A 15200-nucleotide genomic window follows, 5' to 3' on the forward strand; every position below is an offset into this window, starting at 1 on the left:
CAGCACACAGGTGCAGATATTTATATATTTATATGATTACTTAGTGCAGCTGACTGAGATGTTTCCAAATTTAATTTAACATCTTAAAATGTTTTTATCAGTGAATCTCCTCCAGCCAAACTGATAAAATGTCAAAAATAATAATGAATGAATCAATGTGTGCTTTAATATTTAATGTAATGAGTCATAATGTTTGTTACTGACTAAAGTTGTCAGATAAATATAATAAAGTACTTATAGAATATGACGTGTTGCAGAATGAAAGTAGCAGAAAATGGAAATATTTAAGTATCTTAAATTTGTACTTATGATACGACATGTAGAGTGAAATAAAGTTTCCCATTGTCCTCAGCATACATCATGATTTTTATTTCAGTTTTGTTATCTTGGCAGATCAGGCGTACTTTTACTGAGTGGCGGATTATTTATTTATTTTGTGATGAAACTTCTCAACAGCGTCTCGTAGACGGTGACACGCGAGGCAGATCTCTGCTCAAAGTCAAATCCGTTGTGCTCTTTAAATGAAAATCCCTGCTCGTGTTAATCCGTCATTTCTACAGAGTCAGCTTTAGTTCATTTCATATAAAAACAAAACAAATAAACATCCGTAATGCATATTTCTCACGAGTTCAGACGAAGCAGCACAAGTCAGAGCAAAGAAAGCCCGCTTAGTATTTGTGTTAATGATTTCAAGTCACCTGTAAAGTACAGTGCACGAGCTCCAACCAAACACACGTCAACGAATGAACTCACGATGTCGACCGCTCACGACAGCCACAGTCCGATATTAAAAATAGAACATCTGCGCTTAGTAGGAACGTCATTCATCTGAAAAGTCTTCATCAGCTGAGCTTCAACGTGGACGAGGAGGATGAGGAATGTGTGACGGTCGAAAGCTCCAGAACTAAAAGGACTCTGAACCTCGACCGTACTGCTGTTTTGTTTGTTTATGTTTTAGCCCATCATATTGCATATAGTTTGAACATCACTGCTGATTATTGTTTACAGTACGAGTGTTATTAGATTCCATACACAACAATGTGAACATCAACTAAAGAGGCTCGAGACTTGTGCAGCCGGTTGAGTAGTTTGTATTTGACGGAGCAGTGACAGTTAAAGTTTCCTCTGATGGGAGGCTTCATCGCCCATCATTGTGCTGTGAATCACCCCGTACGTGCTGTAAAGTGCCTTCACTTGTGTAGTGTCTGCAAAAACTCACCAAACTGGAACCGAAAATATGCACGTGCACTAAAATTATTCCCACATTTTCACCTTCGATGCAACGCTGCATCATCATGGATGAAATCTACAACGTGGATGAACGAGATCAGGAATTTCGATGCCGGATTTTGAAATAAAGAAGCTGCTGAGATCGCTTCGTGCTCGACAGTCTGTGTTAAATCTTTGTTATGTGCGCTTCCCACTCGCAGACACTTGAACTATTTACCGGCGTTACAGCGCAATCATAGCAGCAGCGTGATTCCCTCATTAACTTTCCACAGTGACGAGCTTCAAGTTGAGTTCATACTGTAGTTATACGGACTGAACTTCCTGGAAGACAGTCTAAACGTGTGGTTTGTCGCACGGACTGTAAAAAACATCAGTATGGTTTTGAGTTACTGCATGATTCGTGGATGATTGCAGGTGGAGGTGAAAGGTTGGCTGAGGACACCTTTCTGAAAAATTCAAAAATCTATGGCACCTAAAACAAACCCACCGTCGCGTGAGTGAACGTGAGTGAACGGCGGGCTGAGGAAATGAAAACGTCCAAAACAATAAATAGAAAATCTTTGACCCTGCTTCTTTTACGTTAGAATCTGTACAGCTGAATGTCTACAGTGCATTTTGACACAGAACTAAACACCACGTGACGGTTCTGATCGTCCTGACTGGCACTTTTTTTTTTTCTTCTTACAATTTTGGATGAAATTATTGGCCTTGAACGCATCGCACGATGAGTACGATCGGGAACGGAGACAGGACGAGCCGAGCGGCCGTCTTTGTCTGACAGCAGGTCAGCGATCCGGTCGGTCAGTCAGAAAGACGGGCAGACGTCTCTGCTTCAGTCAGTGCAAGTGATCAGTGCATCAGTAGTGTGTCCACAGCAGGAGACCTGCCAGCCCGGGTCTGAATCCACCACAGCGAGTGGCTTCAAACCTAAAAACAAATCTCAAAAGTATTAAATACGACAGCTGATTTGCATATAAGATGTTTTTACATTCTTTAAATTATCTTGCAGCCCTTCAGGTCCAGGCCTCGCACTCGCATGCTGGACCTGCTGACGGCCGGCACAGGAATCAGACAACTTGGTTCTTAAAAGTCAAGCTGAGCAGCTGATTTAAACTCTAGTGAACTGTGGCAAGTCTCATAATTTAAAAGAAAAGATTGGCTCCCGCGGCGTGCCCCGGGTAAAACCTCAGCGTCCCACCACGTCAGCTGATACAGCTGCTTGTTCCGTGCTTGGCATTTGAACTTCACACCAAGACAAAGTCCCAGCATCCCGCGGCTGCTGCTTCTCATCCAGTGCAGCAGCAACAAATCCGGGATGTGGTTTAAGCGCCGCAAAAAGCAGCTGAGGACCGAGGGCGTCCCGTCCGTGTGGACAGAGTTCATCTCGTGGCGTTACTTCTCTGTTCTGCCCGTTGAGCTTCAGACGTCGGTGAGAGTCTCCGACGCAGAGCCGCCGCCGCGGGTCATAGCGGCTTGTCGATCACTGCGACGCCTGTGAAGAGCGAGAACACGAAAGAGTAAGAACACGAAAACTCAAGTCGTACATCGTCTTCTCTCTGTGACGGCGGTTTACCGGCGTAGCTGCGTCCGTTGCTCATGTTTGTGGGAATGAGGCTCCACTTGTCTGTGGCCGGGTTGTAAAACTCGACGGAGGAGAGGTTACAGGAGCCGTCGTCTCCTCCGATCACGTACAGCAGCCCGTTAATGGCACACACCCCTGAAGGAGACAAAGTGTTCAGATCTGAGTGGACGCAAAACTCTTAAAAACATCCAGTTACTAATTATTTTACCAACATAGCAAGCTGTTAAATCACCTGTTTACGTGAGGTTATCGCCACAAACAAGAAAGAAACACACATTGTATAAAATTAGTAAATTAAACAAGTTTCTGCAGATTTTCTGCACATGAGTACAGAAAGAGCTCTCTGCGTGTTTACACCACAGACTGCAGCCTCATGACTTTGGGCTTGGCTTCTTTGTTTCCGTGACACCCTTCTAGAAATCAATTAGCCGTGTTCTCACTCGACCGGTTGCGGCAGATGAGCCTGGTTCTGTCTCATTTAACGTCTCTTAAATCTTTGCAGTGTCCGTTTACGTGTCGTTCGATGGACGTCCTGCGTCTGCGGCCGATATCTAACCTGCGTTTCGTCGGCACATGTTCATGTCGCAGACCAGTCTCCAGCTGTTGGTCTGCGTGTCGTACACCTCCACGCTCTTTCTCACCAGAGGACCATCGTGTCCTCCTGCTGCGTACAGCTGACCGCTCAGCACACCCACACCTGAACACACACACACACACACACAGAGAAATACATGATTTCATTGTGAGCAAGACAAACTGTCACAGCCGTGTTAAAACGCTGCATGGCAAAAACCTTGGTTGTTTTGCTCCTCCCTGTGAATGTGATGCACACCCAAAGGTTTTCAGAGGTGGAGGTGGTTCCTCCAAACAGGTTCATGGGGAGGATTTCTAAAAATATTACAGCAGTTCTCAGAATTAGGTCGCACTGTAAATGTGTGTGTGAGCTGGCTGGAGACAGAAACGAAATGTGACGGCGTTCAAACATCACAACCCCGTGTTTGACTGAAACAACACATGACGTAACAAAAAATGGGAAATGATTTGCACATTTTCAATTTGATGTTTCAAAAAAGTTGAGCAACACAAGTGTGGAAATATTGTGAAACATGTGGTGGAACGTCTCGGAGATAACGAGGTTAACTGGAAACAGGACTGTGAATAAAAAGAATCATCCTGATGAGTCGAGATTTAAAATTCTGTTTGGTCCGGGCTGAAGAGGAATCTGTGACATATCGTTTTCATCGGCACATTTTGTTTCTGTTTCTGTTTTACGAGATGCGGCGCCTTTGTTTGGACACAGCGTTGTAATAAACGCCTCTTTGATTCATCTGGTGTCGTGTGAAGTTACGTCAGTGTTAGGCTGTCAGTCGTAATCATGATATGATCCAGGAACTGAGCTGAACTAAAATCAGAAGTGCCGCTCGTGTGTGTGTGTGTGTGCGTGTGTGTGTGTGTGTGTGTGTACCTGCTCCGCTGCGCCGTGTGCTCATGTCAGCGACGTAGCACCACTGATCGGTGACGGGGTCGTATTCTTCCACCGTGCTGAGGCACTGACGCGACGCTCCATCATATCCTCCGACTGCATACAGCTTACCTGTCGACACACACACAATCATTCAGATCAGCGGCTTTGTACTGACACTTAATATGATGTAACACAGGTCACACACACTTCTTACCGTCGACCACCCCGACACCCACACTGCTGCGCCGTGTGTTCATGGAGGCCACGTACGTCCACTCGTTAGTTTTATAATTGTACGCTTCGACTGTCGACAAACCTGACAGAGAAAGGAAAAGAAAGAGGATATTATTAGTGTGTGTGTGTGTGTGTGTGTGTGTGTGTGTAAACATTTTGCTTCCAGCTGGTCGACGTGTTAAGACACGAGAAGAAAACGGCTCCTGTGTCTCCTTTGTTTACCGTCAGCTCTGCAGTGACTCATTATTCTGCTCACCTCACGTGCTAATCAAGCAGGTAACGATGCTGAGCCTGATGGGAATAACGCGAGCGGGTAATGAGTAACAGCATTTTACTCCCTGACAGCTTTACTCTGGCATTCTGTTTCATCTTTACAGATATTTCTTCAATATTTGCAGCATTTCTTCTGAAATGACACCCTGCCTGCAGCAGCTCACAAAAGCTTATCACCTCATGTCTTAGATTAAGATGCAGGAACGGGAATCGATTCGATTTTTTCACACTTTCTTTATCGAGTTTCACAACTTTCAGCGGTGAAGCTGTTCGGTCTTTTTCTTATCTCTGAACAAAGAAAGCAGATTCTTCCTCTGACTGATAAATATTTAACCAGATATGTAAACTTGGCAACAGACGTGCCCGCCCGGATGGGAGGCATCGGCACTCGTGTGGCATCGAGTGTCATGGCGCTCCTGGAATTTAAGCCCATGTTGTGCAGAGAAATGTTTCCGCCCTGACGTGAAATTATCGTTTTACAGGCACAGCAGCGATCGCTGTTTTCGTCTCTCTTTGTCAAACGAAGTCACACTCTGTGTTTCTTCCTCAGACGCAGGATTATTTTACAGCGTGTCAGAAAAACATGGGTAATAATAAAAGGAAGCGTCGTACGATTCCAGTGAACCAGTTCTTGATTCACGCCTACTCGAGCTATCAGCACTATCCAAATAATTCACAGAGGCCTCAACATGAGCAAATACTACAGAAAAACTCCCATGCTTTAAAGTTTTTATTGGATGAATCTCTCAGACTTTTCAAAAGTTTACACAGCTGTGGAAATAAAAGAAATAACACTGAAGTGTGTGTGTGTGTGTGTGTGTGTACCTATGCTTCCGTTAAATCCTCCCACGGCGTACAGTAAATCCCCGAGCACGGCAGCTCCCAGTGTGCTCCGCCTCTCCTGCATGCTCGCCACCGCGCTCCACTGGTCTCTCACTCCGTCGTACACGTCCACCGTTCGCTCCCGCAGTGAGCTGTTGAAGCCGCCGACTGCATACACACGACCTGCCATGGAAACCACACCTGCACACACACACACACACACAGTTTTCAGATTAGTTTCCCACGTGTCGGTCAAAAGTTTAAACCTCCAGAGATCTGAACATCATATGACAGATAAAACTGGATCAAAGTTTACAGGTGGAGGATAGTATAATTAGTATAATTATAAAAGTACGAAACACGGGCTGACCTGCCCGGCAGCGTCTCGAAGGCAGGTCCGCCACTTGGTACCAACGATCCTCCTGGAAGTCGTAACACTCCACGCTGCGGATCGCCTTCGGAGCCTGACCGCCCACCACGATCATCACCTGTACGAGCACACACACACACACAGTCAGTGTGTGTTTATACAGAACAGAATACCTGTTACACAGGCTTTGTGCATGTGTGTGTGTTTGTGTACTTTTGGGATGCTGATGGGAGTTCGTGGTCGGGTCCTGTCCGTCTTGATGAGGTGCCGCTGGTCGGCCGGCAGCAGGTGATACTTCATGGCCTCGATGAGGAAATCTTTACAGGTGTTGTTGTTCTTGATTAACGCCTCCTCCTCCACAATCTGAAACAGGAAGCACAAATTATTTAGCAAACAAACATTTATTCGGATGCTTGTTCCTGAGTTTTGTGCAGCCTACAAGCAGCAAATTGCCCCCAGTGGGATTAATAAAGTTGTTTTGAACTTGTATTGAATTCCTTTAATCTCGCCGCCCTGCTGTTTCTCTCCCCGTCACATGCATGTCTGCAGAAAGCTGCTTAGAAACACGTTTTTCTGCAAACACGCCAGCTTCCTCTAATCCCCCGCAACAATTACGTTTTCTTCTTCACAAGATATGCAAACGTAAACGATAGAGGCGGTGAGCTGGGGAACATAATAAATAACGTACAGTATATACAAGGACAAACAGGGAATTATTACCATATCTGCTCAGTTTACACAAGATGCAGTCGAAGATTTAGTTTGAGTTCAGGAACGGTGGTGCACTGAAGTGAAACTGACTGACACGCAGGTGTCACTCACAAAAAAAAGACAAAGCAGGGCAGAGAATTATTTCTTTTTACCTGCACCAGGTAATCCCTGGACAGCAGTGGAAGTCTGACATGCTCCATCAGTTTGGGCATGTACTCGAGGCGAGCTGGCTTATCGTGCTTGATCCAAGCGATCATGGCTTCAAACACCTGAAAGATGGAGAGGAGAGTCAGAGGTTTTCCCGTTTAGCCTGCAGTGATGCAAAATAAAAACATGCGACTTTTGGAGAAACACAACGTGACTGTCAGACTGCGGTGGTTAATCCACAGTCAGCCTGAAGTTCATGAACTAAACCATGATGGTGACACCGAGACATTTCCTTTGGTCTGTGTCTGTTTGCTTTGAGACATTAAATGATTATTTCCTAAATGTTTCATAGCGGTTACATCACTAATAAACAGCCACAGCTGCAGACACTGAGGAGAAACAGGACAGGATTGGTCAGGAGTGAGTTGTTGAAACTGATCATGATTATAACCTGGAACTTTTTCTCTGTCCTGTTTGAAAAATACAAACATTTGTCAAGATGAAAACGAGTTTTGCAAGAAATACAAAAAGCAAACAAATGTGTGTGTGTGTGAAGCAAACACCAAGAAGTGAAGACTTGTTTTCTCTTAACTCCCCCGCCCGACTCAGACGTGTGAACGTACAGACAGGACGCTTCAACGAGACACACCCGACCACCGACTGTGTGAACTGCATCGTTACAGCAGTAGATACCGTCTTCCTGCATAATGTTAGTGACCTTTGTTCTGCATCTAAAAATCTACCGCTGGAAATTCGTTGATTTACACAAATTAACAAGAGACTGGGTGCCGCTCCTGTTGTGCACAAAGGGGCGACAACGAGTGTCGCTTAGAGAAAGAGAAGCGTTACTCAACAACTCCAGACTGTCCTCTCTTAAACTGGGAACCAGTTCACTTCCACTTCAACACAGCACAATGGTACGGTAATAAAAAGTGATTTACTCATAATGCATTTAGATAAAGATAACGGAGTTTCCATCCTTTCTGTGAGCTGCTGCAAACACAGATACTACTTCTGGACAATACAATATCCTTCAACACACTTCCACCTCGGAGCTGTAAGATTTTTACATTCATTTCAGTGAAGCGTCGTCCTGTTTCGGTGCCGGCGGTCCACGGCGTGCGGGATGAGCGAGGGTTCATCCAGACACTCAGGTCGGTCAAACCTCCACAGACAGCCTGAAATGTCTCTGAAACTGAGAGTACCCAGGTGGATTCATGGATTCACCTGTGTGTGTGTTCTGACTTTGTTTAGTTCATGTACCAGCTTCTAAATCTGAGTCTGACTCGTAATTTACGCCGCAAAATAGTGAGACGAAGAAGTTCAGTTTGATTTGTGTTGAGACAGTGAGCGAGCGCCGGCCTCGATAAAGCGGTTCATCAAAGAAATAAAGTGATTTCCTGATTGTTTCACAGCGGTCCTCTCCTACGACTGAGTGCAACGCCTGATCCTGTGCGAACTCACGCTGATAAATCAGAAGTAAAAACTAATAATCAACAGTAATAAAATCATTTCAGCTGATTAGATGGTTACACACTGTTTGTTCATGCACGGTTCATTTCCGTGACGACATGAACACTCAGACAGCTCCATCTGTGTCTCTGTCTGACTGAACCGGCCGTCACCTTGACTGCTGCTGCTGCTCTGACAACAGGATGACACACAGCTGCTCCCTCAGACTCTTCCTGTTGACGTCTGGAACACGTCTGCTGCCAAGCTCATCAGATGCCGTATGCATGAGGACGCATATCTGTTATACAGTCGTAGATCTCAGCTCCCGTTAAAGCTCAAATGTCTTGATCTTGTTCCACCCTGCATCTTTTTACCAACGAGGCGAGATGAAGTGCTTTTATTAGAGCGGGGTGTGTGTGTGTGTGTGTGTGTGTGTGTGTTGTGCTGTCTGACCTTCTCCTCTGTGGAAACGGTGAGTTTGTCACTGGAGATGAGGCTGCAGACCTGCTGCAGAGAAAGGCCCAGAAACTCCTCGCCCTGTACCACCTCCGTGAAATGCTGCTCTGCGAGACACAAACATGCAACGTTACACACTACTAACACACACACACTCCTGTCCTCTTCAAAGCCGCTGAATCTAACAGCACACCACATCCCACATACGCACACAGCACAGCAGAGATGAGTCACGGCGTGGTGTGAAAACACATCGGGAAGCTTACCGGCGTACGCGTGGGACTGGTTGAGAAGCTGCGTGCATGTGTGCAGGTCGGCGAAGGCTCTGATGCCCAAACAGTTGGTGGGGTGAAGCTGCGACTGCAGGAACTCGCAACAGACCTGACGGACATCCATCAGCTGGAGGAGACTGGCTGCTGGCAGCAGAACCTGCAACGACGACGACGACACAAACATGAAGTCCGTTTATAGGTGCAAGAACTTCTGGGTCATTCAAACATGCACGATTATTCACCACCACCCGCAGCCAAAGACGTGGAGACATTTGTTAGCTGCAAGTCAGGGAAGTGTAACCCGACAACTCATTACTTCACTGCTGCTGGTTGTTTGGTTTGGCGTGTTAATTAATAAATGAGACACTTAATCAAACTGCAGAACAGTTACCAAGCTGGTCAACAAGCACGGCATTAAGGCGTCACCTTGGCATCCACTCAATCATTCAATTAAATCAATCTTCTTGATTGCCAGTACAAGGTAAAGACAACGGCAATTTATATTCATCTCCACCTAAAACATCATCTGCAACTGGCCAACAGTGGAATGAAGCCAACTACGTTTCACCACATCTCCTCTCGAGTGTTTTCTGAAGTACAACAGCTCTCGAATTTAATTTTTTTTCAGTCGGTAATGGAAGGTATTTAAAAATATTTTGCCAGTGTCGCTCAGGCCTGCAGCTTTAATTAAGCTCCGCGCTAAAACGGGGGCTGCGTTGACGGAGGCGTGTTGTTTCAGGTGCCAGCGAGACAATGAAATACAACCCAGAGAGGCCGGTCTGAGTAACAGATCCATCAGGTCGAGGGCTTTATGGGAAACACCGGACAGCAGTTTAGAATACTTTTAATATTTTACATCTCTGGAAAGCTGTAAAGATTTTAGCTTTAGTGAGGTAAACAACAGAAATACAGTATAGAGCCAACACAGCGCCTCATCAGAGGACGTCACATCGTGATGTTTGCCCCGACAACGCTGCGTTCTTTAGGCTGGAGCCCCCCTGCACCGACAGACTGGCCTCATTGACATGAATGAGAGAGGCTGCTGTGTCTGTTTTCAATGCCATGCTTTGCTGCATCCCGACACATTAACTAGGTCAGTGACACAGTCTCTGTCTACCTCCACACACACGCAGCCTCCGAGTGTGTGTTGTGTTATCGTCTACTGTTGTTTTCTGAGCACGGCCGTCCTGAAATCTTCTGAAATGGAGCATCACACACACACACACACACTGAAAACACAGTTAAGAGTAAAAACAAGATTTTACACAAACACACATTCAACGGTGAGCCAATCAGACAGGCACGCGGGTAACAGTGGGAGGATTTCCTGCCTCTCTCCATGCACACTTCCTGTGCTGATAATCAGAGGAAGTATCCCGCCTGCAGCTTGATCCCGCTGCATTTATTCAGACCTGTGTCGGAGCCATGCAGCTATCGAGTCACTGAGATAAGCAAGGCCTCGATCCAGCACGACCATTAGCAGCTCTTACATGTGCTGTGACAAACATCTGCTCCTCAGGCAGGTTCATTTCGGACAGTCTGAAAATTAAACCAAAGAGTTATGTGAACAAGTTTTCTTTATTCCGAGCAAAGACATCATTAAAAAGTCGAAGATTTACAGATTAATTTCCACTTTATTGCCTGAAATTTAACACATTCCTGTGTTTCAATGTACTAAAGCAGAAATCTGATTTGAAAGGTGCCGTTTGTTGCATTGTCTCTCTAAAAGTTCACTGGACATGAGACCAAAAGCCGAAAATGTTCCGAGTTCATGTTGTAGCAAAAAGGTGGTTTAAAAAGCGACCATTGTATCCACGGCACGGCATACGGAAACCTCATGAGTCACGAAAATAAGTTGGGATAATGATCTGAAGGGTTGTGGTTGTTGGCGTTTAATACCAGCTCATATTGTTGCTGACTTTTGTTCGAAAACAAAAAAAAAGGACTGGGCACAGATAAAAAAAAAGGTCAAGACGGCAGCTACGAGACAGGTTTCCTTCTCTACGAGGACTAAGAAGTCGTGAGCGCAGCAGCGTTACTCTGATTTAATTATCCAAACTGTAAAACTGAAGAGGCAGCTGGAGAACTTCACAACCGAAATCACCCGAGGTGGCTGCATGGACACGAAACACGAAAAGCTGTGCAGGTTTTTTAATATCCCGCTGAATCCGTTACAGCCGTTAAAACGTGACGTCAATGCGTTGGAGGCAAAAGTTGGAAACAAAGCGAAAGCCTCCAGAAAAAAGAAAAAGCATCGAGTGAAAACAGGAAAAGTGTTTTTCACTCCCTTCCTTTCTCGCTCTGCCTCCTCGTAAACACCCTCCAAACGTTCCCGCTCTCACCTGGACGTTGTCCTCGGTGACCTCGATCTCGGCCGTGTAGATGTAGTCCACCAGTTTTCTCAGAGTCTGCCCGTCCACCTCTCTGATCTCCACCTGATGGGCCTTGCTCTCGCTCATATCACCTATAAAACACACACACCGTTAAAGCACGTGACGCCAACGTATGAAGCCAAGCAGACGACAGAGTGTGTGTGTTTGTACCTGTGAACATGGCACAAAAGTAAGGGCTGCAGGACGCCAGGACCACCCTGTGAGCCGGCACTTCAACACTGCCCGCGACCAGCTGGACGTCACACAGCATCTTTTTACTGAAGAGTGACAGAGAGAGAGGGAGGTGTTATTTTGTTTATTAAAGTGTGATCAGCTGTGCACACAGAGGCCAAGAAAAGTATGAACGGGACGGCCGCCAGGAAGTGTGTTAATCCCTAGTTTCTTAAGCTGCAGTGCATCGCGTGAGCGTCAGCAAACACTTCACCTGCGCAGGTCGTTCATCATCTGGAAGGCCTTCCTCGTGTGCGTCTGGTTGAAGGTGTGCATCCCTCCATTCACCGTGTCCTCCTCGGAGTCGGTGGCGCAGTTCGGACGCGGCGAGGCCGGCGTGGCCACCAGACTGGTGAGACATGAGAGGCAGTGTCTGGATCAATGGAGATAGACGGTGACCCAGCGGTTAGTTAGTTCATGTCATGGGTTAGGAAGAGAGGATGGGACAGGGAGATTAGACCTGATGACAACACGGAGGTGACATGACTCAGATTCACTTATCTAAACATACAAGAACAGGCTGTTTAATAAACTCAGTGTGTCTCGGTTTTGATTCCTCCGTTCTACATCCTAAAATGTTTGGCCTCAGCGTCCTGCTACGGAGTCACGTTCTTGTGAAGATGAAATGTGGTTCAAAAACTACAGTCGTGGCTCCAAGCAGAAAAATATCAGGAATAGAAGTCCCAATCAGGAGTACGGCTTTCCAACAAATGAGCTCGGACTGCAGGTAACAATCATCCTCATTATGGATTAACCTGATGAGTCCAGTCCAGTTTTGTCCAACCACTAACATCCAATGTTCTGTTTGGTGTCGTAAAACATTCAGAAAACTAAAAAAAATATTCGGATTCGACAAGAAAATTTGCTTAAACTTCACTTTGATAATTAATCGATTCTCAAAATTGTTGCAGATTAATTTCAACTAATCATTTTAGCTCGACTTATTTCATGTTTAATGTATGTTTGTGAATAAAAACTGACATTTTGGGAACACTAAAAGCACAAAGAGCGATTGAGTAGGTTTAGTTTGAAGGTGACGGTTTGAAAATGTTCAACAAATCTGTAAATCTGGATTCACTGTAGCAACTTTTCATGATGGGTTGGACAACATAAGATCATGTTGATCATGCCAAAACCAAATCAAACACAAAGTCACTGTAAAAATCAGCGTTCTCCATGAGTTATGACAGTTTTATTGCCTCAGGTATGCAGATAGAGAGAGCTGACAGGTGCTCTGTTTGACATACGGTATATTCACTCGAGTTATCAGAATCACCTGCATGATATTACATAAGACTTGATCGATGTCACCAAACTCTAGGTCCATTATTTGCACAGCTAATGCATTAAACTGATGGACGTTACTTTCCCGTCGTGTTGACTGCCCTTAAAAACCCCTCAAGCACAAACATTTGACCAAAGATCCCTGTTGTGTTCAAGATAATGTCCTGAAAGTATCCACTGACCCACATCCTTCAATCATGGTCTTAATAAAGATGACTTGGCTGCTAATATTATAGATTATTACGGTCAACAAATAGCATAAAAACTCTCTGACTTCCTCAGCTCCAATCCCGTCTGTTACTATAGCAGATTTTAAAAAGGTCCAAGGTTGAATAGTTTCCTAAAAAAAACAAACAGCTGGCACCTGCTGTGTTGATTCATGGTAATACAGAAACATGTCACTCTGACCCAGTGTACATAACACCCACGGGGCGCTTCATCGGGTACAGCTTGATGTGATAACAGTTCTGAGTTTACAGAGAGAGAGGGATGACTGAGGTCTGCAGTGGTGCTGAGCTAGACTGCATTATACCAAACACAAACCACAACCCACAGCGACCTCAATAATCAGCATGAAGCAGTCATTTCCTCTCTGATCTGAATCTGAAACGCTTCATCGGCCGGGTGTGTGTGCAAACACACACGAGGAATTTGACTCTGGTTCACTTTGCTCTCAATTGTACACACAGGTATAGACTTAAGTTTGAAAGACAAGGTAGGACATAAAAACATAAACATAAACATAGATATATATGGACTATAGACGTTTGTAGACTGGGTAAACGATGGATGGTTTCTACAAACGTCAACAAGACTGTGAGACTATTAAAGGAGTCATATTATAGCCCTTTTCTTTAAGTTCACACAGTTCTCAGATGTCTTGACGACATGTCTGTGGTCAAAATTCTTCACGGATCAAGCACAGCAGCACAGCTGTACCCCGTCTGTAACCCCCCAAACTCCACCGGGACTTTGTCATACGTGGCCGGGCTCTGGTTCAGAAGCGTCCCAGAGGCCGGGCCTGTTCTGTTTTTTTGACTGACGCCGCGAGCAGCACATGTGAATTTAAGTAAACGCAAGGCAAAGCAAGTAAACAAAGCCTGGCGGGCTTCTGAAACGCTCCTGGTGGGGTCTGAACCAAACCGGTGGATTCTCTGGTAGGGATGTAACGATACACTCAGCTCACGACTCGATTTGAGTCACGATTTTTTCGTTCACGATACGATTTTTTAAAATGCTGCTACAGACAAATTATGACCAAATAAAATTATCTTTTTATTTGTAGGGAAAAAAAATCTTTTACAGAATTCTCAAACCGTTTGTATTCTCTTATAAAAAGTGCAACTGACATCTTGAACAACAAAATACACGACAAATATCTCCTTTCTTTAGAAACAATCTCACAGTAAAGCTACTTTCTACCGTCGCCATGTCTTCCCTCGCTCTGTGCTCCGTACCTACGTAGTGACGTGACTTGACGCCTGACGTTGAACAAATGAATCACCAACCAGTGACTTTTTTAAAGATAACGTAACCTATTTCTAATAAAAAAAAGAAAGAAGAAAAAGAACACATCCTACTTCTCTCGCATTCGCCAAGAATCGCGATTCATTTTTGTACCGATTATTAATCGTGTCACGATGCCTCGTTACATCCCTATTCTCTGGGTTAGTGATGTCACTAGGGGCTCCGAATCTGAACAGCCTGTTTTTAAAGCAAAACACAGAGGCGGCTGATGTTTTTAAACACTGAATTAAAAAAAATTATAATATTTTTTCATAATATGTCCCCCTTTCACTAAATGATAACGTAACCTATTTCTAATTTTTAAAAAAAGAAGAAAAAGAACATATCCTACCCCTTGTATTCGCCAAGAATCGCGATTCATTTTTTCCGTCAACTGATGCGAATTGTCATACATTTCATTTGTACCGATTATTAATCGTGTCACGATGCATCGTTACATCCCTATTCTCTGGGTTAGTGATGTCACTAGGGGCTCCGAATCTGAACAGCCTGTTTTTAAAGCAAAACACAGAGGCGGCTGATGTTTTTAAACACTGAATTAAAAAATATTATAATATTTTTTCATAATATGTCCCCCTTTCACTAAATGATAACGTAACCTATTTCTAATTTTTAAAAAAAGAAGAAAAAGAACATATCCTACCCCTTGTATTCGCCAAGAATCGCGATTCATTTTTTCCGTCAACTGATGCGAATTGTCATACATTTCATTTGTACCGATTATTAATCGTGTCACGATGCATCGTTACATCCCTATTCTCTGGGTTAGTGA

At 44.7% G+C, this 15200-nt stretch overlaps 2 protein-coding genes across 4 annotated transcripts in view; one reads left to right on the forward strand and one right to left on the reverse strand.

Annotated features, from left to right (window-relative positions):
• Window positions 1–15200, forward strand: part of fam13b (family with sequence similarity 13 member B) — a 62564-nt gene that overhangs the window by 46623 nt on the left and 741 nt on the right. The window contains exon 24 of one of the 2 annotated variants that reach the window (XM_027282103.1): window positions 3516–3538. The exons of the other annotated variant lie outside the window; for it this stretch is intronic. The gene's annotated coding sequence lies outside the window, so the exon portion shown is untranslated. Of the gene's footprint in view, window positions 1–3515; window positions 3539–15200 lie in introns of those variants that run through there. 2 annotated transcript variants of the gene reach the window in all.
• The window catches only part of klhl3 (kelch-like family member 3), a 16291-nt gene continuing 1433 nt past the window's right edge, over window positions 343–15200 (reverse strand). Inside the window, exons 2-15 of one of the 2 annotated variants that reach the window (XM_019253611.2) lie at window positions 11832–11966; window positions 11558–11664; window positions 11357–11478; window positions 9009–9171; window positions 8740–8849; window positions 6840–6956; window positions 6190–6339; window positions 5977–6094; window positions 5610–5807; window positions 4492–4593; window positions 4278–4406; window positions 3369–3509; window positions 2804–2947; window positions 343–2722 (exon numbers count right to left, since the gene is read on the reverse strand). In XM_019253611.2, the coding sequence (XP_019109156.1) occupies window positions 2694–2722; window positions 2804–2947; window positions 3369–3509; window positions 4278–4406; window positions 4492–4593; window positions 5610–5807; window positions 5977–6094; window positions 6190–6339; window positions 6840–6956; window positions 8740–8849; window positions 9009–9171; window positions 11357–11478; window positions 11558–11664; window positions 11832–11966 (1765 nt within the window). In that variant the 3' untranslated portion in view covers window positions 343–2693. Of the gene's footprint in view, window positions 2723–2803; window positions 2948–3368; window positions 3510–4277; window positions 4407–4491; window positions 4594–5609; window positions 5808–5976; window positions 6095–6189; window positions 6340–6839; window positions 6957–8739; window positions 8850–9008; window positions 9172–11356; window positions 11479–11557; window positions 11665–11831; window positions 11991–15200 lie in introns of both variants that reach the window. The other variant, XM_010742928.3, reaches the window with a different exon arrangement.

The sequence above is a fragment of the Larimichthys crocea genome, chromosome I, assembly GCF_000972845.2.
Source record: "Larimichthys crocea isolate SSNF chromosome I, L_crocea_2.0, whole genome shotgun sequence".
NCBI classification, from domain to species: Eukaryota; Metazoa; Chordata; class Actinopteri; family Sciaenidae; genus Larimichthys; species Larimichthys crocea.